We start from the raw sequence: 25,328 nt of genomic DNA, 5'->3' as shown, positions 1-25,328 counted from the left end.
GCGGGGTGGCCTTCTGGCTTCTGGATCTCCCTGGCCAGTATCCCTCTTCTTTCTCCTCCTCCCAGCCCTTTCCCAGAAGGAGGGTTTGCTACACCCAGACTTGCAAAGTCCCAGGGATTCCCTTTAATATTGAGGCAGGGTGTGGAAGGGCAGAGGAAGGAAAAAAATCCAGGAGGGAGAGAGAGGCCAGGGGGGGGTTGGCTGCTGTGTCCATGTCCCTGCATCCAGATTCAGGGCATAGTCTGTCCCAGCGTCTGTCTGTCCTGCCCAGGGCTCAGACCTCTATGGAGCCTGGTGGCCGCAGATGCTGTTGAAGGAGCTGGACGTTGTGCAGAAGCTTCTTCTGGTGGCCAGCCAGGGTGATGCCCAGGGTGGGCAGGTCTCTAGCAGATGGGGTTGGGGAGTAGCAGGTCAGATTCTGAATAGGCAGCTCTGAGATCCCAAGCACTCAAAAGCCCTGACTTAGGGCTGGGGAGGGTGGGGTGAGGGGGGACCCCACCCGCCGTCCCAGGCCCCTCCAGGCTTACTCCAGGCTCAGCTGGGCTACATCACTGAAGGTGCACAGGCCGGACTTGGCGAAGTTGTCCCTGTAGCAGTCTAGCCCAATGGCCGAGAGCCAGGCCTGGGGTGAGTCCAGAGACAAGAAGTCCAAGGTCACGGGGTTCAGAAGGGCCTGTGAAGGTCTAAGGAGGACAGGGAGTGGGATGCAGCCCAGTCAGAGGCCTTTCTCCGCAGTCTTCTACTGGGTTTGTACGGACCTCCCCCCTCTGTGCCCATGCTCTAGCCCCCTAGTGCCAGCACACCTGTCCTCCCCAGGGGCCCCGGCAGCCTGCAGAGTGTCTGGCTTGCGAATCATCTTGTCAAAAGCAGCCACCAGCTGGTCAAAGTGAGGCCGCTGGGCCCGGTCCTTCTGCCAGGTGTCCAGCATCAGTAGGTGCAGTCCAGGAGGGCAGCCTGGAGGTGGGGGCAGGCGGAACTCCTGCTCGATTGCAGTGAGGACCTGGGTGGGGGGGAGGGTCAGGGAAGGGAAATGGTGAGGGGAAGCTGTCAAAAGGGCAAAGGAGGACATACAGGGGGTGGAAGGAAGTTAAAAACACGGGAAAGGCCCTGGACAGATAACCTCACCAATGTATCCTAAAGACTCACCTCTCCAGAGCCCTACCCCACTAGGGAAAGATAGAAACAGGCTGGGGTAACCTGCCAAAGCCTATGTCCAAGAAATTACAGAATCCAGAACCTCCATCTTCTGCACCTCATAAAGAACTTTGATCCATCCTCCCAGATGAAGAGACATATTAGAGGAAGATGACCAGGGGACTCTGAGATCCAATTCCACCAGGACCCAGAGAGAGAAATGGAAAAAAAAGGAAAGAATTTGGAAGTAGTAATATGTGTGTAAGTGTGACTTAGAAAGGAAGAGAAGGCAGAACCATAGAATAATAAATGTGTATATATATATATATATATATATATATATAAACTTATTTTATAATGAATTTATATATAAAGCAGGGCCATTTATTGTATGGTCCTGCCTTTTCTTCTTTTCTAAGTGGATATATATAAAACCTTAGGAGAACTACTTCAGTTTCAATTGAGGGAATGGGGACACAGAACTCTGGTGGTGGGAATGGTGTGGAATTATACCGCTTATCTTACATTTTTGTAAATCAGTATTAAATCATTCATAAAATAAAAACATGGGGGAAGAAATCAGGTCATCTGAGCATGGGAGGGGATTCGAGGAATGGGGTCTCAGGCTGGAAGGTCTGAGGGTGGGGAGTCAGTGGCCCCTGTGTGGGGAGCCCACCTCCTGGGAAGTCAGTGGCCCCTGTGTGCGAGCCCACCTCCTGGTCACTCATGTCCCAGTAGGGCCGCTCCCCGTAACTCATCACTTCCCACATCATGACCCCAAAGCTCCAGACGTCACTGGCTGTTGAGTGTTTTCCATGCAGGATGACTTCTGGGGCCGCCCAGCGAAGCAGGCAGCCTGGAACCTGCAGCAGAGCATGGGGACAGAGAGAAAGAGGGGGGGGGGGGAACTATCAAGGACCCTGTCCCAGACACTGTCTGAGGGGTGAGGGATTCCACACCCAGCTTCTTAATGAATCCCCCGAAAACAAACCCTTTGGTTGAATTTGACTATTGCAAAGCTGGGGAAGGGGTTCAGGTGGTGGCAAACACCACAGAGTACACACATTACCCTGCACAAGGACCCCGGTTCAAGACCCCAGTCTCCCCAACTGTGGGGAGGTGCTTCATAAATAGTGAGGCAGTGCTGCAGGTGTCTCTCTGTCTCTCTCTCCTCTATCTCCCCCTCCCCTCTCAATTTCTCTGTCTCTATCAAATGAAAAACGAGAGACAAAGAGAGGGGGTGAGTGGGCGGTGGCACACCAGGGTTGGCAGACATAGTACAAAGTGCAAGGACCGGTGGAAGGATCCTGGTTTGAATTCCCGGCTCCCCACCTGCAGAGAGGTCGCTTCACAAGCAGTGAAGCAGGTCTGCAGGTGTCTATCTTTCTCTCCCCCTTTCTATCTCCCCCTCCTCTCTCAATTTCTCTGTCCTATCCAAAAAAGTGGAGAGAGAGAGAGAGAGAGAGAGAGAGAGAGAGAGAAAGGAAAAGAAACAATGACCACCAGGAGCTGTGAATTCATCATGCAGGCAGTAAGCCCCAGTGACAACCCTAGTTGCAATAAAACTAAGGACTGGGGAAGACAGCCTAAGTCATACAAAAAGATGTTCATGCCTGAGGCTCCTAGGCCCCAGGTTCAATTCCCAGCACCAGCATAAATCATAGCTGAGCAGTACTCTGACATCTATCTCTCTTCATAAATAAATAGAACGTTAAAAAATAAATTAGTAGGAAAGATAGGGTACAGAGAAATAAGCCAGGTGCAAAGCTGGTCTGCTTGCAGGCTCTCTGGGGAACCTCCACATTATGTATGTGGAGGGGGGCAGAGGATGTTTGTAGACTTTCTGCCTTGCCCCAGGCCTATAGTTGGGTTCCCTAAGCATCCTCCAGGGTTCAAGGTCTGAGCCCCTTATATCTCCTGCAGCCCCCTTCCACCTGGAAGGCCCCCCCAGACTGCCTCACCTGAGGGCCGTGTCCAAGACGGGCCACCTTGCATACCAGGTGGCTGTTGACCAGCACGCTGTGGGCAGACAGTGCCCGGTGCACAAAGGCGAAGCTAGCCAGGTACTGCATGGCGGCTGCCACGCCCCGCTGCATGGCCACCAACTGCAGGCTGCTGAACTGGCCCTCCCGCTGCTGGGGATGGCGGGCAGACAAGGGACAGAGGTCAAGAAAGAACACAGACACTAGGCAGGAGAGGGCGAGGGCTGTGAGAGTGGGGCAGTGGGGGCGCCAGGGAAAGAGGGAGACTGAGGGAGGGAGATGGGATGCAGGAACAGGGGATCACCATCAGTCTCAGACCCAGGGCCCGTGCTCTCTCTGTCCCGGCCATCACCTGGGCAGACTGACCCTGAGGAAGCTGTCCAGGGGGCCCAGCTCCATGAGCTCAGTCAGCACCATGAGGGGTCGGCTCTTGGTGACCACGCCCTCCAGCCGCAGGATGTTGGGATGCTGGAACTGGCCAAGCACAGCTGCCTGGCCAAGGAAGGTCATCTGCAGGTTCTCTGCGCCCCCCGCCCACAGGGCCTGGATGGCCACAGCCTGCTCCCGGCGGCCCCTGGGCTGCAGCCGGCCCCGGCGGACTTCCCCAAAGGAGCCTGGGACAACAGAGAAAAGGACTGTGCATGGGCAAGGGAGGCCCACAAGAAACTGGAATCACAGTGAATATGAGGTTGGGGACACTAAGTCCTCACCCTCCCAGGCTCCCTGGACCCCGGAGTACCTGTCCCAATGACCTCTTCAATCTTGATGTAAGTGGGGTCCACCTCCCGGGTGAATTCTCTGAGGGCTTGGTAAGGATCCTCATATGTGGAGGGATCAATGTAATACTTGACCCCCAGTCCTGGTGGAGGATGGAGTGGTATTCACCGTAAGGGAGGCAGGCAGAGCTGAGCACATACCTTGGACTTGCAAAGACAAATGCCAAGAAGCTACCCTGAAGTTTGGGGGAGGATGGGGCAGCCCAGCCTTGCCTGGATCCCCAGGTAACTTTCTTCCTTCCTTATTATTACTATTATTATTTTACGGTTGCTAGAGTTACCATTGGGGCTCAGTGCCACCACTTTAAACCCACCACTCCCAGAAGCCATTTTTTCCATTTTTTTCCTTTTTTTTTTGGATAGGACAGAGAAATTGAGAAGGGAGGGGAGATAGAGGAGAGAAAAAGAGAGAGACATCTGCACAGCTGCTTCATCACTCATGAAGCTTCTCCACTACAGGTTAAGGAGCAGGGGCTTTTTATGCAGGGTGGTATGTGTGCTTAACCAAATGCACTGTCGCCAGTCACCGCCCCACCCCCCATGAATTCTTTATCTGGATGACCCTCCACTCACCTGGGCTGCTGTACTGCTGCAGCTGCTCCCTGTACCCTGTCCCTCGACGTTTCCTGCGAGACAGAAACCAAGAATAACCCTCCCACCTCCATGTCCCAGGGAGTGGGGGTCCTGGTGATCCTAGGGTCACCAGGGAAGGGCTGTGCTGGCAGAGAAGTGCATTGGGTTTTCTTCTGTGGACTCTCAGGGTGTGAGGAGAACAGGTAGCACTGGAGTCTCACCTTTGAAACACAAGAGCCAGCACAGTGATGGCTGCCAGCAGGAGGAAGGCCAGCACCCCCAGAATTGAACCGATGACCAGGGACAGTCTCTCCGGAAGCTGGGCAGATGCCTCACCTGGGGAACCGTCAGAGTGACAGGTGACTTCCTCAGCCATCTGTCAGAGTGTGCACCCTCTGTGGTCCACAGGTGCTTCGGGGTGGGGGCAAGGCCTGGGTGGTCCCTGGGCCTCTCCTCACTCTCCTCCTAGGACACTCCCTCTTTGGGGGGGTCTCCCTCACCTTGAGGCAGCGTCTGGAAGTAGACCTTGGCCCCATAGGGGCCATGGCCTGCAGCTGTCCGAGCTCGAACCTGAAAGCCATAGATGTGTCCTGGGCTCAGTTGGGTCACAGTGGCTGTGTTGGTCTCGCTGGTCACTGTGAAGGAGCGAGACTCATCTTCTGCCTGGGGGTGAAAGAGGCTGTTAAAACTGGCTCCATGCTGCCTACATCCCACCCAGGACCCCACAGGGCAGCCACTTCTCCCCTGACATTCCAGCCCCTTTTGAGCAAGCTCTACCCGCTTCTGCTTCCTAGTGCTCCCCTACCCCACCCCACCTGATCATAGTAGCGCAGCTGATAATCCAGAATGTTCCCATTGGTCTGGTCAGGCTGTGGCCAGGACACCGTGATGCTGTCTGCAGCCCGGCTCACCTGGTGCAGGGCTGGGACTGCCGAGGGAACTGGGGTGCAGAGGGTCAGTGGTGGTGGCTTTTGGGGACCCCAGAGCTCAGCCCAGGGAGAGAGTGGAAGGGTGGGGCTTGAGCAGGATTGGGGGGAGCAGCAGGTGGGTTGGTGCACAGGGCAGGGCTACAAGGAGGAGAGCTGTGGTTCTCCAGGGGGTGGTCTCACCTTCGTGGCTGGTGCTAACATTGATGGCTGCGGCCTGTGGAGCGTCTGGGCTGAGCTCGGACACCCCGTTGACCGCCTGCACCTCCAGAATGTAGGGTACATGCGCCCGGAGACCCCCGACCAGCACGCGGCTCTCTGTCAAGCCTCGCTGGCGGGGGTCGAAGTGGACCTCGTCCCTGCAGCGGCGACATGGCTCCTGAGGATCCCCGCATTCCTTGCACACGACATTGAAGAGCAGGTCCCCCCGACCCCCCAGCTCCTGGGGCAGACGCCAGTGGAGCATGAGAGCCGAGCCTTGCACCTCGAACCACAGCTCTCTGGGGGCAGAAGGCGGGCCTGGGAGATGTGCACAGGTAGGAAGCGGGTGTGGCAGAAAACAGGTTGGGGGGAGACAAGCAGAAGGGGGGCGGGGATACAGAGACAGGGGCGAGGAGAAACACAAGTCACTACAAATGCAGCCCAGCCCCCACCCCCACCCCCAGAAAGGAAGGTGTGGGGGGCTGTGAGACCCAGCTCCCAGCCTCACTTCCATTCCTTGGGAAATGGGGTTGAGGGGGCTCACCAGTGCAGGGGGCCTCCGGAGGGTCCGCACTAGCACGGTAGAAGCCCTCCAGGCAGGGGCAGACTGGGGCCGCGGGGTCAGGGGCGTGGCTGTGGGCGGGGCAGGGCAAGCAGGGGGCATTCCCAGCGGAAGCCTTGTAAGACCCCCCAGGGCAAGCTAGGGAGAGAAAAGGGTGAGGGGTCAGTGTGTTCACTCCCCTTCAGAGACTCCTACGTACCTGCAAAAACAACGGAGCGCCCCACTCTTTTTGTTCTCCTAGACTGGCTCCTCTTTCAACTCCCCTCCCAACTAACCCTCCACCCCTTCTTTTTCCTCTTTCCTTCCCTGGAGGAGGAAGGGATGGCTTCTGCCTTCTCACGGGGCTGGAACTACATTTCAGGTAGTAGAAAAAGCAAGGTGCAGTGATGACTACACACTGACACAGGCGAAGCACCACATGTGGGTGTGTTGTGGGGGATGGGGGGGCGGAGGGGGGGTGTCCAGCCCATCCCTCATCATCCAACTCCTGGCCCCAGGCTCTGACATGTCTCTGCCCTCCCAGATGGCACATGGGAACAAACAAAATCCCACCCCAAGATATCCTGGGATTTTTGCTCCTTTTCAGCACCATCGTTTGTCAGCCCTGCAACCCTTGCTGCTTGTTAAAGGAAGATTCCAGTAAGTTCTATACATTTCAGATGAGAACGTGTGTGTGTGTGTGTGTGTGTGTGTGTGTGTGTGTACACACACTCTTGGAAAAATCAAACTGGGAAAAACACTAGTCTTTTCCTAAAACAAATACCTAACCAGGGAGGCAGAGGGTGAAGTCTGAGGGGACAGGGGGCTGTTTGGCTAGGAGAGAGCAGAGATGGTGCTAGGTGCAGGGAATGGGGGTGAATGTGTGTGGGTTGGTGGGGAGGTGGTATCTCACAGTTGGAGGGCAGCTTGGTGAAAACAGCACCCCTTCCCCTTCACTCTGCAGGAAGCCTGGAGAAGGCGCCAGAGGCCAGGCCTCCCAGACTTCACAGGCCACTATCAGCAGATGGAGGCAGAGAACACCTGAAGACAAAGGCTGAAGCACATCCCCCTGAAGGTCCAGGTCCTGCCCTTTGCTCTGGAGCCTACATCTCTCTCTCTCTCTCTCTCTCTGGGGTCTACATGCCTACATAGCTTGTACTTTCTTTTCTGTCCTTCCCCCCCCAATAAATGTTCATCTCCCTGAAACGTAACTGGCTCTCTTTGTAGGAGACAGGCCAGGTCTGCGGGTCTGCCTCCCTGTCTCTCTTATCTCCCCTTCCTCTCCCGGTTGGTTTTTCTCTGTTCTGTCCCCTTGGCATCACCTTGGCAGATCTTGTCTCCCCGCGCAGGCTGGTGTCCCGGCTGGCAGCGGCAGCCCCCCACGGCCACCATCCACCTGCCCTCCCCGTTGCAGTGCAGCCTGGGTGGGCCGCCCCCGGCCTGGAGGCCCCCTCCCTCTTCATCCGGCTCCGCATGAGCCACGCAGGTGCCCGCAGCAGCCACCAGGGAGGCGCCCCCAGCCCCGCTGGCCTGAGTCTCCGGGAAGGAGGCGAAGGCGCGCAGCACCGAGGGGCAGGCGTAGGAGAAGAGCTTGACGGCCACGAGTGCCAGGCAGGCCCCGGTGTCCTGGAAGGCCACGTAGAAGCCGCGCTGCGTGAGCGGCCCGAAGCTGCGCTCCTTGACATTGAGCTGCAGCCCGGCCCGCGCCCCGGCCCCGCGGGGCCCCGCCGCCCAGGCCCCAGAGGAGGAAGAGGAGGAGGAGGCGGAGGCGGGGAAGCTCTCGTCCGCCGCAATCGTGTCCACCTTGGTCCAGCGTTTGAGGTGCCAGGCGGCTGCGGCGCGGTCAGGGCCGTCTGGCTCTTCGGCTTGGCGGTAATAGAGGGTGAAGGTCTCTCGGCAGGTGCCCCCCGCCACCCCCAGGCTGGAACAAGCGCGCACGGAGAAGTGCAGGCGGATATGGGCGCGCTGGGCGCCCCCGCGCTCCACGAAGTGCGTCTGCAGCCAGTTGTCCTGCGGGGTGCCGGCGGGGGGGCCCGCCACGTGGCATGCCTCGAAGGTGCGGGTCAGGCGGCGCTGGTCGTCCAGGACGCTCACTTCATCCCACTGGGCCGGCAGGGGAGGGGGGGATGCAGTTAGGGTGGGGTGGGGGAGGCATGCACTGAGAGGGATGGGGGAAGGGACATGGCTCAGCCAAGGAGAGTCAAAAGACTGCACCCAGCTGGGTGCTTCATCCCCTCTGAGGGGAGTCTGGGATCTGGAGCATAGAGGGAGGGGTTGGTTTGTTTGTTTTGCTACTAGGGTTATGGTTGGGCTCTGGGCTGCACTGAACAGGTGATCTCTTTCTCCTTTCTCTTATTACATAGTATTTGTTTTTAGAGGCGGAGAAATTCAGAGGGGAAGGGGTAGATAAAGACATCTGGGTCAGGAAGATAGCATAATGGTTAGGCAAACAGATTCTCAAGCCTGTGGCTCCCAGGTCGCAGGTTCAATGCCCGGTACCACCATTAGACAGAGCTGAGCAGTGCACTGGTAAAACAAATAAATGAAGACACCCACAGCCCTTCTTTCCCTTCTCCCCCACCCTCCACCTCCAGGTGGGGACTGGAGACTTGAACTCAAGTCATTGAGCATTGTAACACATATTCTCCAGTGGGTGCATGCCCCCTCCCTCCATTTTTTTCTTTTCTTTACTTTGACAGGAGAGAGAGAAAGAGAGAAATAGAGGGGATGGAGAGAGATACAGTGCTATGCCACCACTTATGAAGGGTTTGAATCCAGGTTCTTGAGGGTGATAAGGTATGTGCTCTACCTGGTGAGCCACAGGCCCCAAGGAAGGACTCTACCCCATCAGTCTCAGCCCAGGGCTTCCCGCCCAGCTGCATGCTGTGTGTGTGTGTGTGTGTGTGTGTGTGTGTGTGTGTGTGTGTGTGTGTGTGTGACTGGGGGTTCTGAGGGGGTGATGCATCCAGAAAGGCACTCACCCCACCTGGTGGGTAAGTGAGCCAGCCAATCTCAGAGGTCTCTCCCGTGGTGTCCAGCAACACTTCTAGAGAAAAGAAAGAGCACTCAGTGCCCAGGACCCCAAACACCCGCACTCCCTACCCTAGAAAAGCACAGTTCTATCCATGGCCCACTGGATGGTCAGTAAATCTAGACAAGTCCTTTCCAGGCAAGTCGCCCCATTCCTCTCTCCACCTTTAGATGTTTTAGTCAGGTCTGAGTTTCCTGACCACCACCACCAACACACACACCACCACCAACACAACACACACACACACACACACACACACACACACACACACACACACACACACACACACCAGGTTTCCCACCTAGAGAGCAGGCAGGGGCTCTTGCTCTCTCTTCCCTTTCCTCTTACCTTCCAGAGCCAGACCTGAGGATGCTAGCACCAGGACCCATAGACCACGCACCATGCCCGCCACTCTGCTCCCTGACCAGGCAGCCCCCTCAGCAGCCATGGGGCATTTTCTGGGATGGTGCCACCATTGCCCTAGCTGGCCCCCTGCTCCCAGATGGAGCTGCTTCTTTGCAACACTGGGGGTCAGCAGGCACCTGCGTTTCCTAGGGAGACACACAGAACCAGAGAGGTTGATGGGAAGAAGCAACATGACTCCCCCTACCTTGTTCTCATGCCCCCTACACCTCCTGCAGCTACAACCCCAGTACCCACAGCCAGCAGGGAGCCATACAAAGTCCACTGTCTGGGGTCCTCCCTATTTCCCATGGGGTATCCCTTCTGTGGGCATTCATTTCTCACTGCTTCTCCAAGCACAGCACAGCCCTGTCAATCTTACCGTTTTCTGGAAGGAGGGACTCCAGTCCTTTGTCTTCATTTACTCTCCTCTCTTCCTCCTACAGTTTCCCTGTATTAGAAGCCAGGAGATTCTATTCATTACAAACAGAGAGACTGGAAGCTACTTCTTGCGGTAAGGAGATAGCTCAGTATTCCTGCACAAGGCTCACATGCCTGAGCTGCCAGGTTCTGTCTCCTGGCACTACATAAGCCTGAACTGAGTAGTCTTCTGGTGTCTGTCTTTCTCTCTTTCATAAAAATAAATATTTATTTTTTCATTGCCACCAGGCTTATTACTGGGACTCAGTACTGGCACTGGGATGCATTGGATCGACCTTCTCGTGGTGCGTCCCGTGAGTACCCATTCATTGGGGAAACTGACGATCCTTCCTAGCCGACTGAATCCACATGGATCCCAGTCACTTTCAAAGCCAGCAACAAGCAGCTCCTGACAGCTTTCAACCTGATGCTGTTGACTGGCTACGGAAGAAGGGCAAACGCTAGAAGAAGAAGAAGTGCTGGCACTAGAAGTCCACTACTCCAGGGTGCCATTTTTTCCTTTTCTTTCTTTCTTTCTTTTTTTTTTTTATAGGACAGGAATAAATTGAGAGAGGAGAGGGAGATAGGAAGAGAGAAAGAGAAGACACCACAGACCTGCTTCACTGCTTGTGAAATGTTCCCCCCATGCAGGTGGGGAGAGGAGGCTCGAGCCTAATTCCTTGCACATAGTAATGGATGTGCCATCACCTACACCCCCTTTCAGAAATATTTAAAAAATATTTTTGATATTGTCTTTTTTTATTTATTGTATAGACAGCCAGAAACTGAGTGGGAAGAAAAAGGCGATAGAGCAGGACAAAGATAGATACCTACGATACTGCTTCACCACTTGCAAAGCTTTCTCCCTGCAGGTGAGATAAATAAATATTTTTATAAGAAGTTACTTCTTCCCTGGGAACACACAAGGTCTCCCTCTCCAAATCCTCCAAACTCCATCAGACTTGAATGCTCTAGACATTTCAGAGTCAGTGAAGCAAGAAGAAGTGCGGGAAAGAGGGGTGGTGATGAGACAGGGTATGTGGACTGACAGATGCAGAGAGGAATCTAAGCATGGAGATGCTGTTTCAGCAAAAGCCCTCTCCAAATAAGGCGTGAGTTCCTCTCCCCTGATGCTTAGGAAGTGGAAACGTGGGAGTCCAGCAGTAGCGCAGAGGGTTAAGCACAGGTGGTGCAAAGCACAAGCACCAGCACAAGGATCCCAGTTCGAGCCCCTGGCTCCCCACCTGCAGGGGAGTCACTTCACAGGCGGTGAAGCAGGTCTGCAGGTGTCTGTCTTTCTCTCCCCCTCTGTCTTCCCATCCTCTCTCCATTTCTCTCTGTCCTAGCTAACAATAACATCAATAATAACTACAACAATGATAAAAAACAAAACAACCAGGGCAACAAAAGGGAAAAAAATTGCCTCTAGGAGCAGTAGATTCGTAGTGCAGGCACTGAGTCCCAGCAATAACCCTGGAGGCAAAAAAACAAAGTGGAAATATTTACCTGAGGTAGATAAAAAGATGCTTCTCACTGGCTCACAAGGAACAGAAGGCAGATAGAAACTACAACAAGTGACATGCTAGTCTGTCCTCTGAGATTAATCATAGGCTGAGTTGAAGAAAGGGGTGAAGAAACGGGGTCTCCTCATCATAGCCCCCTTAGAAAGGCAGCAGGCAATATCTACCAAGGTCTAATCATTTGTCTTTCAGGTCCGACTATGTGGATGTCTGAGTAAGGATATTTACAGAAGACCTGGGTGTAGGGGAAAAGGCTATAAATCAGCTGTCTATAGGAAGATGATTAAAATATTAAGTCTTATTCTAAATTCTGACACCATCTTCCCAGACAATATTCTTGCACGTTAGTTGTCAAGCTCAGGAAAAAATTACTAAGGTCATGAGCCCCTTGGAACATACCTAAAGTAAACTTCTTAGCTTCTTCCCACACGAAGACCCCTAACACCTCATCTGTTCTGTTTCTACCTGGGGGCTCCTGTTTATTACACAAATTGTCCTGCTTTATATTTGACAGCCTTTCAATCATCAAGCTGCAGATGCTACTATGACACCATCCTAACTTCCCTGGGTAGGTAACCTCACCCATGTGTCATGGAGCCTCACCTCTCCAGAGCCCTGGGTAACTAGGGAAAGATAGAAACAGGCTGAGGGTATGGATCCACCTGCCAATGCCCATGTCCAGCAGAGAAGCGATTATAAAAACCAGACCTTTCACTTTCTGCATCCTATAAAGAATTTTGGTCTGTACTCCCTGTGGGATAAAGACTAGAGAAGCTTCCAATGGAGGGGATGGGACACAGAACTCTGGTGGTGGGAACTGAATGGAATTGCACCTATGTTATCTTACCCCTTGTTAATCAATAGTAAATCACTAATAAAATATTTTTTAAAAAAAACTAAACCATGACTTAAAAAAAGAACAAAGGCTATCGTTTATGTCCGAATAAAGAAATAATTTCCAACTATACACAGTACAGTGTAGAACAGTAAACCATATCCTCTGACGCTTAAAACGAACATGAATATATGCTCGTGTGTGTGTGTGTGTGTGTGTGTGTGTGTGTATGAAAACAGAGTCTTTATACAGGGCAAAAAAAAAAAAACTCAGGAGGAAAGGAGCAGAGGAAAGCTAGTGCAGGGGAGACCTACTCTCATTCTAATATTTTTAACTAATGTATTTATATATTTTTTAAAAAATTCTATTCATTTATTATTGGATGAAGACAGAGAGAAACTGAGAGGGAAGGAGGAGGTGGGGAGGGAGAGAGACAGACACCTGCAGCCCTGCTTCACCACTTGTGATGTTTTCCCCCTGCAGGTGAGGACTAGGGGCTTTAAACCCCAGTCCTTGCACACTGTAGTGTGTGTGCTTAACCAGGCGCACTGCCACCTGGCCCCCACTTCTGAACTTTTAAAGCAATTTTTTTAAACATTCTATTTATTTATTAATGAGAAAGATAGGAGGAGAGAGAAAAAGAACCAGACATCTTTCTGGTAACATGTGCTCCCCTAGATTGAACTCATCACCTCATGCTTGAGAGTCCAATGCTTTATCCACTGTGCCACCTCCTGGACCACTAAGATAAAATTTCAAATGAATATTATCTTTCCAACTTACACACTTTTTAAATTTTGGGGACCAGGTGATAGCACAGTGGGCTAAGTGCGCATGGCGTGAAGTGCAAGGACCAGCTAAGGATCCAGGTTCGAGCCCCCAGCTCCCCACCTGCAGGGGGGTTGCTTCACAAGCAGTGAAGCAGGTCTAGAGGTGTCTATCTTTCTCTCCGCCTCTGACTTCCCCTCCTCTCTCCATTTCTCATTGCCCTATCCAACAACAACAGCAATGACAATAATAATAACAGTAACAACAATGATAAACAACAAGGGCAATAAAAGGGAAAAAAATGGCCTCCAGGAGCAGTGGATTCATGGTGCAGGCATCAAGCCCCAGCAGTAACCCTGGACGCATAAACAAATAAATAAATAAGTATAAATAAATTTATATCACTTAAATGCGAGAGCAAGTTTACTGTGAGAGAGGACAGAGGAAAAGAGAAAGAGAGGGAGGAAGAGAGGAAAGGGAGAGAAAGAAAGAGGAGACAGTGAGGGAGAGAGAGAGGAAAGAGATGAATAGAGAGAGAAGGAGAGAAGGAAAGAGAGGAGAGAGGGGACTCAAGGAGAGAGAGGAGAGGGAGAGAGAGGGAGAAAGGGAAAGAGAGGAAAGAGAGAGGTGAGAGGGAGAGGGAGAGGGAGAGGAGAGGGAAAGAATGGGGGAGACGGGAGGGAGGGAGAGAGAGAGGAGAGAGGGAGACAGGGGGAGGGAGGGAGGAAGGGAGAGAGAAAGGCCTGAACATCACTGTAGCACATGCAGAGACCTAGTCATCCAACCAGAGCCTCAGGCAGGAAAGTCCTGCACACCCCCTACCCAGATATCTCCCCTGCTGCAAGTTCAATATTCATTAGGATTGCCTTTACACCTGTCTACAGGAAGTGCTTAGTAAAATAAAATATAAAAATGTTCAGGCATCCAAAGGATTTCTTGGGACAATGTGATAAGCTGTCCTCTATGTGACCCACCCCCAGGCTTCAGAAGCATGGATTTCTTTAGCTCACAGCACCTGAGCTGGAGGCGTGGGAGGTCACAGGAGGACACACAGGCTGACATCTTCTTCAATTGCTGGGCTAGAGATTTGTGGTGGCCTCTCTCTTCCCCTGCTGCCTCAGTCTGAAAGGTCTGTGGGTGTGGCTTGGGGAAGAGCTGCAGATTTGACACTCACTTCTATGGGGAAGAGGTGCACTGCTCAAAAGACAGGATGGAGAATAGAAGGAAGATCAGCTGGGAGCCCATCAGATCCTGCTCCCCCTGGCTCTCTGTGGCCCCAGGACCCCAGAGGATCCTGCTTCCCTCTGGCTCTCTGCAGATCTCCCTAGGAAACTGCAATCTAAACAATGAATCCCAATTTAACTTTGATAAAATGAAAAATCACCATTTGATATCTGTTGATCTGTGCCTGGCAATACTGGCCAGACTATGAGGCAAAACCTTCAGTGATACTTTGGGGGTTGGGGATGGGGGCAGGGGCAGGCAGTGGCATACATAGTTAAGCACACATAGTACCATGCACTGGGACCTGGGTTCGAGTCCCCTCACTCCTCACTCCCCACCTTCAGGGGGATGCTTCACAAGCAGTGAAGCAGGTCTGCATGTGTCCATCTTTCTCTCTTCCTCTATTTCATCCTTCCTTCTTTCCATCTCAATCTCAATTTCTCTCTCTCTCTCTCTCTCCTATCAAATATAATTGAAAAAATAGAAAGAGGGGGAAAAATGGGCCCTTGGAACTGTGATTCAATGTGCAGGCACCTAGCCCTAGTAAGAAACCTGGAGGTAAAAACAAAACAACACAAACAAACAAACAAATACTAAGGTTCAATGATGCTTAAGGTTCAATGAAGGAGGGTATCATACAAAAGCAGGGTTTCTCTATGTGCAGGTGCTACTGTTCACAGGGCATCAGCCAGTCAGAGTGCATTTCTCATCCATGTGTCCCCTTCTTTGTGAACTAGTCATCTGGTGCCACAGGAAGGCAAAGTATAAGCATTCCTAAATCACCCTGTTCTATCTCTTAAACTTACACACATGACTTCTCAATGAAACTGAGGTGAGGTATTTCTACATGGAAAATCGATCTCTTTGCAAATACTGTCCCAAATGCAACAAGAACCATCCACTGATTACATAAATGCTTTGGCCCCAGGAGATAGATAGTTCATTCAGTAGAGAATGAATTTTACTGGGTTCAATCCACATGGGAGGATCAGGGGAGCAACTTTAGGGAAATTCCCTGGGTGGTGAGGCAGTGCTAAGGTGTTTCTCCTCCTCCCTCTACAATTAAAAGACTCAGCAAAGTCTCTTTTTTATATTTATTTTCCCTTTTGTTGCTCTTGTTTTTTTTATTGTTTTAATTGTTATTGTTGTTGTTATTGATGTTATCATTGTTGGATAGGACAGAGAGAAATGGAGAGAGATGGGCAAGACAGAGGGGGAGAGAAAGATAGACACCTACAGACCTGCCTCATTGCCTGTGAAGGGACTGCCCCTGGAGACGGGGAGCCAGGGGCTCGAACTGGGATCCCTACACCAGTCCTTATGCTTTGCACCATGTGCACTTAACCCACTGTGCTACCCCCCAACTCCCTCAGCAAAGTCTCTTGATGGTAGTATCACTGGGGCCGGGTGGTGGCACACCTGGTTAAGCACACATAGCATGAAGTGCAAGACCTGCAGAAGAATCCTGGTTCAAGCCCCACCTATAGGCAGGTCACTTTATAAGTGGTGAAGCAGTTCTGCACCTGTCTTTCTCTGTTCCTCTCTATCTCCCCTTCCTCTCTCAATTTCTCTCTGCATTACCCACTGAAAACAATGGGAAAAAATGGCTGCCAGGAGCAGTGGACACCAGAGCCTGGGCTCATTCTCCAATCATGCAAAGGAAGAAGACTAAATATATCAGTTAATGCCTCAAAGAACAGGGAGGTCACGAAGTAAAGGCATCATTCTGTTACAGACAGCTGCTTGATAAATGCCCCGGAGTAGTTTACGAAGTAGGTATTCTCCCTCCAGCTCTCAATGGTTTGACACATCAAACTCATCGAGATTCTGTCCGGAGTCACTAAGCTTTTAGCAAGGCTACTGTGGGGAACTGAAAATGCCAGCGCAAAGTCTTTAAACAATGGAGGCTATTATGCCATCTCCCCACAAAGATTCTTTAAAATAGTCTCTTTCAGATGGAATATGGATGGACTCTGGAATCTATACAAAGAAGAAACTATAAGCACAGTTTCCCCTACACCCCCTCAAACTTGTAACAGGATGAATAATCACGGAGGTGGAATAATGAAAACACTTCTAATGTGTCTCAGTGGACTTCTTGGAGAAGACAGACAAGAGGAAAGGTGCACTACAGATAAAATCAGCTGGGCAGTATGGAACATTCTAGAAGTTGGGGGATGGCAAAGTATTTGTTTGGATGGTAACACTAGCAGCATAGTCACTGGTGATGGCAACAGGGCATGCTGATGACAACATGAGGCTGGCTGGCCTCCCTTCTGAAGACCCAAGGAAGAACAAAGCAACTGTGCTATGTGCTGGCACTATTCATTCAGCTTCTGTTCTCAAGAGAGTTCAGAGGGAAAGAAAATGATGCAGACATTACATGTGAATTGCCACTTCAGAAATTATTGGGAGACTGGACTAAGAACAAAAATACTGATTAAAAAAGAAATGGTCGAGGATGTCAAAGTAGCCACAAGTGTCCTTTTCATAATGTGAGGAGGCTCTTTAAGATTCAGGTGAAGAAAACTGAAGGGGAGAACCAACTTTCTATAGAAAAATTGAAAAAAAAAAAAAAAAGGATGGAGTGAAACTGAAGGTTAGATCAGCCAGGTAAATCAAGTCCTTTAATTTTTAAAATACTTAAAGAATCCAAGAGCTACTCTCTCTCCCTCTTTAATCTTTTTGTTGTCTTTATTTAATGAATAGAGACAGCCAGAAATAGAAAGGGAAGGGAGTGATCCAGAGAGAGACAGAGAGATGCCTGCAGCCCTGCTTCACCACTTTTCCCCTGCAGGTGGGGACCAGGGGCTTGAACCTGGGACCTTGTACATTGCAACATGTGCACTTAACCAGGTGTGCCATCTCTCTCTCTCTCTCTCTCTCTCTCTCTCTCTCTGCATCCAGGCTTATCACTGGGGTTCGGTGCCAGCACTCCAAATCCACTGCTCTTCCTGGCCATTTTTCCTTTTTTTTTTTTTTTGTTAGGACAGGGAGAAACTGAAAGGGGAGAGGGAGAGAAAGAGATACCTGCAGACCTGCTTCACTGCTTGTGAAGCTACTCCCCACAGGTGGGAAGTGGGGGCTCAAACCCAGATCCTTGTTTGAGTCCTTGCACTTAGTACTATGTGTGCTCAGTACTAGGTGTGCCACCGCCCCCGGCCCCTATAGAGCTTCTCTTGCAGCAATAAAAGTCAGGAAAGAGGAGACTTTATTAAAATATGGAATAAATTGCTGTCAATTAATTCCTACCACTGCAGAGTGCAGACTCCTTTGAGACACGTTTCAAAGACTGGGATATAGGTGACAAGAACATGCTGCTAGACTAGGCCTCCTGCCTGGAATTCTAAACACACAGGACATGGAATTCGATTTTTTCAAAGGTGATTTCAATGGCTGAGGACTTGGACCTTTTTTTTTTTTCATTTTGTTTTAGAGGGTGTCTCAGGAGCAGTTAAGCACACCCCTATCGCCACAAAGAGAGGCAGTGATCTCTGTAAGTCCAGGTACTGGGTCTCTGTCCTCATGGTGAGCCCCCTCTTCCAGCTCATGAATGGACTCAGCCAGGGTTGGGCATCTACGTTGAGAGAGCAGAAAACTTATCTCAGTCAGGAAAACACTCAAATTTCAGATGCGCAAATGGTTTTTAAAAATACAAACCACGAAAAGCAGCAGAAAATATGCCTGCACCATGACAGCTCAGAAAATGAGACTGATTAGACAAAGTTCTATGTGACAGAAACTGCACATCCTCTGACTTCCTGTTTTATGTTCTCAGTTCCCTTTTCTGGATATTTCACTGTATGTATTTTCGACACCACATCCACAAGCCCTGAGACCATGTCTTTGGTCTACAGAAATATAACAGGGGTTATCATTTCTTTCTATCTATCTATCTATCTATCTATCTCTCTATCTATCTATCTTCCCTCAGAAACTGGCAGAGATGAAAGATATGTAAGGCCTTAACTCACACATTGGAACATGTAAATTCTGTTGTGTATCAAATCGGAAAGGTTCCGAAATAAATTACGTGAGTAGACAGAGAGGCAAGAATTTTAAACATTAACTGGGCTCAGATTGAAAAATGTTCATGAAACAATTATTTCATGAACAAGCTGAGCTGACTCAATATAGCTCAGGCATCTCAATTCACCAAGTAAATGTTTAAAAATTAAATGATATAAGCCAAGTAAGCTGAGAGGAAGGAATGGCAGAAGATATATTAGGCCGTCAAAATTGGTTACTGTAGGAGGCTAAAGAGGAGGATGGTAGGTGGGGAGTTATTAACTTTGTCTTACAGAGATCTGAATTTTTTTTTCTTGTCTTAAGCACCATATCATTATTTTTTTATCATTAAAAATAAACATCTCTGCTCAACCTTAACTAAACAAGAAAAGGAAAATATTTGGAAAGCCCCAACTAGTATAGACTAAGTTGACATTTTCCCCCCTTCTCCCCCCACCCCCAGATGTTTTCTGGAAATATCTAGAAATGTTCATGGGCAAGAAGGAACCCTCGATAGAGGCAGAAAGAATAAGGCATATGAAGGAATGAAATAATGTCAACAGTTAAGAGCAAAAGGATTCTCAGCCTGGGTTTTCTTTAAGGTCCTTTCCTCCCAAGAGGTTCCAGCAAGTCATGCAAGAGGCTGGAACTTCAAAGGAAAAAAAAGGTCTGGGGAGCTGTACACTGGGGGTAATCTTGATGAAAGGCAAGGCTGCCCAGTGAGCCCAGGCAGGAAGATTCATGAGGCAGAACAGGCTAATGGGGCCCCTGGAAAGTCCCCGGGAGCCAAGGGGCCAATGGTCATCTGGCTGGTGTGGCTGCTTAGCTGGTCTGCACACCTGTTAGCCATGGGGTCAGCGTGGGAGGGGTCAGTGCCACAGGTCCTGACCTGAGTCTTGTTCTGCAGCTGTTAAAACGCCCAGGAAATTCCAGCATAATCCTGCTAGCCTAATGCTGCAGCCTCTGCCCTTTAATCCTAGCCTTGGATATAGTCTCAGTGGCTCTAGCTCTCTCTCTCTCTCTCCCTCTCTCCCTCTCTCCCCCTCTCTCCCTCTCCCCCTTTCCCCCTCTCCCTCTCTCCCTCTCCCACTTTCCCCCTCTCCCTCTCTCCCTTTCTCCCTCTCTCTTTCAGCTCTGACCTCCCTCCTTGAACAGGACTCCAAGGGGATTGTGCTGCCTCATCTAGGCCACATGGGGAGAGGTGGGGAGTGGCTAGCTGTACCTCTTGGGCTTCCAGCCCTTGCTGGCCAGACTGGAGATGCCAATTTGGAGATTACCTAGCAGAGGACAGTCCTGTGTCCCCCTGGAGGCCACCAGCCTGTCAGCACGTCCCCCTAGAGCCCCACAATGCAGGCGACCGTGACTCCCACTCCTTGGCTGTGCAGTGGGGGAGGTTTTTAGCATGCAGGCTGTGTCTGGGTCTGGACAGGCAGCCACTTCCAAGGAGCCACTCAGGCACTGCACTGACTGGGACATGAGTGGTTCTGGGAAAGGACACCAGGGAGGGTGTTGGAATGCTGGGCGCTGATGTGCATGAGATATAAGTGGAAGAGAGCCCTGGAGGGCTAAGGTCTGGGAGAGTGTCTCTATGGGAATGGGAAGGAGGTGGAGGTGGGTGTGGAGCAGGAGGAGTAAGTGAGAGAGCGTGTGTACTTGTACATGTGTGCAGATCCATCCAGATCTGGAAATGCTCCCTCCTCGTGGCAGCTCCCTTCCCACCCCTGGGTCCTTCCCTTCTCCACCCTTGCTCAGCCTGGCAACTTCATTCTGCAGAAGCACCTGTGCTGAGAGAGAGAAGGGTAAGCAGAGAAAGGAGAAACCCCAAGGCTGATCAAACCCTCCAAGTGACAAAGATGACACAGGGCCTGGAGCCCCACAGGCAGGCAAGCAGGCAGGAGAGGGGGTGGTGGGGAGCAGCGCTGACTCAGAGGAGGGCGAGTCCTGCTCTCTAGGAGCCTGGGGACCACTGCCTGTTACAGTCAGGCTTGCTAGGGCCACAACAGTCATTGCCAGCTCTCCACCTGCACCCTGAACGAAGGAACCACCGGTGGGGCTCCACACACACCCTCCTCCTGCTAGTCCTGAAAATCCCAGTTTTTGCTCTAAAGGAAGCAAATGGCCTGAACAACACCAAAGGTCCCAGTCACCAACCAGCCAGTCAGTCTCTCTCTCTCCCTCCCTCCAGCGCCTGAGTCAAGTTCTCCTGGCAGGTGGAGGACCCGGGTTAACTGATTGGCAGCAGGCCCAGCAGCCTCTTTCTCTGGGCACTGCCAGGGACATTACAACATCAGACTGCTCTGGGCCCAGGCCAGCTCCCCTGGGGATGGGAGGAGAGAGGGTGCCAGACAGCCAAGACTGGGGGGGGGGGGGGCAGGTAAGGCTAAACACCCAGAGGTGAAGAGAGGGTGTGGAGCTGGGGCCACAGCAAACACTGGATGGGGTGGGTAGCTGCAACTTGGGGGTCATGGAGAGGAGCAGGCTGACATCTGGCAAAGGGCTGGAGGGTGGGAGTTGGATGGATGTGGGGGGGGTCAGGTGTGGGGTGGAGCTCCTTGCTTCTCCCAGCTCCCCCTGGGATTAGGGAGAATTGGGGAGGTGAGCCATGTTTTTCCAAAGGCTGGGAAGCTGCCCTGAAGTGAGGAGCCCTAACTCAGGACCCCAACTCAGCAGCGCCTGAGAGGGGGGTGTCCCTGTAGCAATTACAGCATAGTGGGGGTGTCAGCGATAGCTGATCCTAAGGAACGAGGGCGCCAGTTCTGCCCCCTCCCAGAACCACACTCAAGCCTTGGAGAGATGCAATCAATACTGTCTCCTGAGCCGCCCCCCTCCGATCCCTCCTGCATTCCCAGATCTGCAGAGACCTTGCCAGCAGGGATCTCCCCCCCCCCACACTTTTGCATCCCCTGTCCCTGCGTCCCCAGGCACCCTGCTCCCCACCCCTGACAGGGGCTGCGACCCCCCACTCCCAGTCCCTGGGCTCACCTTCCCGTGGGCCGTAGGCTCCGCAGGTCTGCGCCCCCCAGGCCCGGAGCTGGCGCTCGGCTCCGGGGTCCCAGCTCCCCAGTCCGCCCTGGTCTGCTGGGCGCCGCGAGGGTGGAGGGCGGCCGGGGTGGCGCTGGGGTGGGGGGCGTCGCACGGGGAGGGGCTCACAGTCTGCGCGCTCCGCTGCTCTCTCGCGGGTCCCGCCGCCAGCTGCTCTGCTGGGGAGCGGCGGCAGGAGCAAGCGCGGCCGGCCCGCCCCCTGAGCGCCCCTCCCCGCCGGCCCGCCCCCCTCCGGCCCTCCAGCCGCCCCCCGCCCCCCGCCTGCTCCCAGCTCCCTCTTCCGAGGAGCGGGTAGAGGGACCCCTGGGCTTCCCCGTGCGCTGCTGTGTGTGGGGTGCAGCCCCTCCTCTGGGGGCCTGGTTGGGAGGAGGTGTTCCCCGTGGGGGGCACCCCCAGGGGGCGCAAGGGGTCCCTATGCGCTCCCTCTCCCCGCCTTGCCTCTGGGGTTCAACTCCAGAACTCCAACCCACTGTTGCAGTTCCTACTCAGGTTTGAACTCCGGTGGGCGGGAGCTGAGGATCTGAAAAAGCTGCAAAAGCAGGGAGCTGGGGTGGAGTCGGGGGGGGGGGGGGCGTACGTAAAGGGAAAGACAAATGCAAGAATCTGGGGGTGGGGGTGGGCACATCTGGGTGGGGCTTTGAGGAGGAGGAGTGACTGGGGTCCGTACGCAGCTCTGCTCCGGGTGGGTGACCTGGGTCAGCGTTTTGGAGTGTCTGTCTGACTCCACCCTCTGGGTCCCTCCACCCTCCCGGAGGGACCGGGAAGGCAGGTCTGCAAGGGGGAGGTGCTGATGTCGCCTGGACAAGTCGTGGCACCTCCGGGTGCCGCCTCCAGCGCCCAGTCCCCAGAGAGGGCAACCCCGCGGGTCACTGGAAGGCGGGGCTGAGGATTCCAGGGGAAGGGTCCCCCATCCACCCCCCCACCCCTCACCTCCCTGCAAAGGGAGGGCCGGGTTGGGGTTATTGTTTAGGCCCTCCAGCCCGGAGCTGGGGCCTTCTGTGAAGCATTGCTACCACCTGCCGGTTCTTTCCAGAACACAGGCCTGGGGTGGCATTCCCTCAGCCTTCCCTTCACTGATCCACAGATCATCCTGTCTCATCTTCCCCTTCCACTTTTCCTCATTTCTTCAAGACATGGCTAAACTAGGAATGATAGCTCAGCTTGACCATACCTGAAGCCCCAGAGGCTGTGGGTTCACTTGTCAGCATCAACACCATCTACCAGAGCTGAGCAGCTCTCTTTTTCCCTCCTCTCTCGTTCTCGCTTTCATACTCATGAAATTACACCAAAACAATGATGAGCTAGCTACCTGCCACCACGGTTTGTCCAGTTTGCCACCACAGCTGGTCCGGGAGAAATCTTCAGAAGTCAGTGACAATTGTAAAGGAGATCTGAGAGCTGCCAACCAACCCGGACAAGCAAAGAACAATGAAACTCATTAAGAGGCACGTGGGAGAGGGAACAGACACTCTGGTATGGACAGCATGAGTGATGGCAAGATAAAGGCAGCTGAACTAGTCCCCACTTGGCAAGCTGTCCCCTTTCAATATCTGGAGCCAGTTCCTAAGTCTGATGCTGGTGGATGCTTCTGCATTTGGATGTCCTTCCTAAGTCCACTGCCCTGGGAGTCTCTCTCCTCCTTTTACTCTGAAACTCATAGAGAGAGAGAGAAAGAGGGAAAGAGAAAGAGAGAGAGAGAGAAAGAGAGAGAGAGAGAGAGAGAGAGAGAGAGGGAGCTGTCTTTCTTTCCAAATCCCTGTGCCTGAAAGAACTGGGTGAAGAAATTGGAATTTACATTGTGCTAACTATTACATAATCAGGATCCTAGATATAGGAACATGACTGACAGCAGAAGCTTAGAGTAGGTTGGATAGTTCCCCCACCCCCAAAAAAAACTTATGTATGTAAGGGGCTAGTGAGATCACTCACCTGGTAAGGATTCCACCTTTGCCATGAACACGGCAGAGGTGTGACCTCTGGGCATTCTGTGTGAGAATACTATGGCAAAAGAGGAAGCTTCAGTGTTGTGATGTCTCTTCTTATCTGTCTGTCTCTCAGGAAAAAATTTACCAATGCAGTGAAATCATGGCAACATCCCCTTAACATGATAATAAATTGAGTTTCTAATTATGTTGAAAGTGGGGCTAGATGGTGATGTTCCAATGAAATGCACATATCACCATGCTTGAGGACCCAGGTTCAAGCCCAAGGCATGAATCTGCATGGGGGGGGTTCACCAATGGTGAAGCAGTGCTGCAGGTGTCTCTCCTCTTCCATCTCCACACCTCCTGTAATTTCTCTTTCTATCAAGAAAACAAATGGCTATAGGAGCCATGGATTTATCATACAGCCTCTATGCCCCAGCAGTAACCCTGATAGGAATTAAAAAAAAAAAAAAAAGAGAAACAGTATCAACAAAGCCAAAACATTGAAACTACTTCATAACATCTAGTAATTCTTATGCACCTTGCAACACAACTTGTACTGACATCATCATAAAAAGATCTCAGTTCCTTCCTCTTGTCTTACTGTTTGCACTGCCTATGAGATGCCTGTAATGTGAAGTGAAGTTTTTGTTGTTCCCAGCACCTGCAATTAGTGTTTTTTTCTCTCTCTTTTGTTAATGTAACTTGAGAGGCATGGATTCTTCAAAGAAAACTCCATTGTACTCAGGAAGCAAAAAGGTTGCAATGTGTGATTATAATTGGTCTTGTAGCACAACCTCCTCAGTCTTATCAAACCAAGTTTGAAAGGTAGATGGGCTGTGCAGAATGCCATCTGCAGCTATTACAAACCAAAGTAATGAATACCTTTTAAAGTTGAGCAAGATTATTTTTATTTGATGATTTGTTGAATGCCTGGCACACACTAGGTGCTTAGAAGGATTTTTGAGTGAATGAATTAAAAATTAATAATACTTAAATTTGTGATGGGCTGAAGGAAGGACCTAATTATGTTTGCAGACCACAGATTTCATTGTCTCAGGACACAACCACCTAATGTAAATTTGAAACCCAGAGGAGCTCTGGAGTAGGAGTAGAAAACTCCAGGTGGGATGAGATGGTGTTTTCATTAGTCCTCCTCCTCCTTCTCCTCCTCTTTCTCCTTTTTCTTTTTCTTCTCTGCCACCTCCTCCCCTTTTCTCTTCTCCTCCTTCTTATTCTCTCTTTTTTCTGTTTTGCCTCCTTGAGCTTTTCTCTCTCTAATGTGTATCACTCCTCAAGGATGCCCAGAGAAAAGTGGTTGGTTTTCTTCTCCCTTATTTCCCTTTAGAATAGCTAAAACAAGTTGATATTATAAACACAGAAAATTACAAGTGATCTCACTGATAAGAATCCTAGTGCAAAGCAGTAAAGCAATTTGCTGAGCAAAATTAGAAAGTTTCAGACCTCCTATTTTAAGACATTGATTAGATCTCCAGATACACAGTATTTAAGGATTCAGTTCATTCTTCCAACTGCTCCTTGACTGACCCACCTCAACGTTTATCTGTTTCCCCAAAGCTAGATTCTGATCTCCAAACATTCTATCTAGTATTTCAAATGTTGACCACCTGCATATACAAAGTCTTTTGTGGTTCCACACAAAGTCTAGGATTGTTTCATTTCTTTGAAGACTGTTACTGAGGTTTTGATAGGGATTGCACTGAATCTGTAAATTATTTCAGGTAGAATGTCCATCTTAAATCTATTTGTTTAAGAGTTTCTCTTCTGATGTCTAGGTCTTTGGCGGATGGCCTTGGTTCACCAACATTGATAATCTCACTCTGTCCATTCTGCTGCCATTTTTTCTGTTTGTTCCTTTTGTTGCTGTTGTTTGAGTTCCCATTTCTATTCCACCACAGATCACCTCCTTTACCTCCCCTTCACTGGAAGCAGAAGGAAAAGTGTTGAGTGGGATGAGTCAGAAAGAGCAGGATGGTCGACCAGAGTTCCCTGGACAGAT

General features: G+C 51.4%; 1 protein-coding gene across 3 annotated transcripts; it reads right to left on the bottom strand.

The window, feature by feature from the left end:
- Positions 1 to 100: 100 nt before the first annotated feature.
- Positions 101 to 21,844, bottom strand: EPHB6 (EPH receptor B6). Of its 3 annotated transcripts, XM_060196736.1 has the most exons (18): positions 21,324 to 21,834; positions 9,949 to 10,017; positions 9,513 to 9,715; positions 9,115 to 9,179; positions 7,456 to 8,236; positions 6,137 to 6,292; positions 5,575 to 5,910; positions 5,281 to 5,405; positions 4,966 to 5,128; positions 4,687 to 4,801; positions 4,466 to 4,518; positions 3,856 to 3,975; positions 3,483 to 3,730; positions 3,096 to 3,269; positions 1,848 to 1,997; positions 804 to 1,000; positions 528 to 683; positions 101 to 383 (listed from the first exon to the last, which is right to left on the bottom strand). In XM_060196736.1, the coding sequence occupies exons 3-18, from the start codon at positions 9,610 to 9,612 to the stop codon at positions 275 to 277; spliced, it is 3,048 nt and encodes a 1,015-aa protein (XP_060052719.1). In that variant the 5' UTR covers positions 9,613 to 9,715; positions 9,949 to 10,017; positions 21,324 to 21,834; the 3' UTR covers positions 101 to 274. The 3 variants fall into 3 exon arrangements, with proteins under 3 accessions (XP_060052719.1, XP_060052720.1, XP_060052721.1); XM_060196737.1 differs by lacking the exon at positions 1,848 to 1,997 and having other exon boundaries at positions 21,324 to 21,844; XM_060196738.1 differs by lacking the exon at positions 6,137 to 6,292 and having other exon boundaries at positions 21,324 to 21,837.
- Positions 21,845 to 25,328: the final 3,484 nt, after the last annotated feature.

Source organism: Erinaceus europaeus, chromosome 8, assembly GCF_950295315.1.
Source record: "Erinaceus europaeus chromosome 8, mEriEur2.1, whole genome shotgun sequence".
Lineage (NCBI taxonomy): Eukaryota > Metazoa > Chordata > Mammalia > Eulipotyphla > Erinaceidae > Erinaceus > Erinaceus europaeus.
This window is presented reverse-complemented; position numbering and strand designations above follow the sequence as displayed.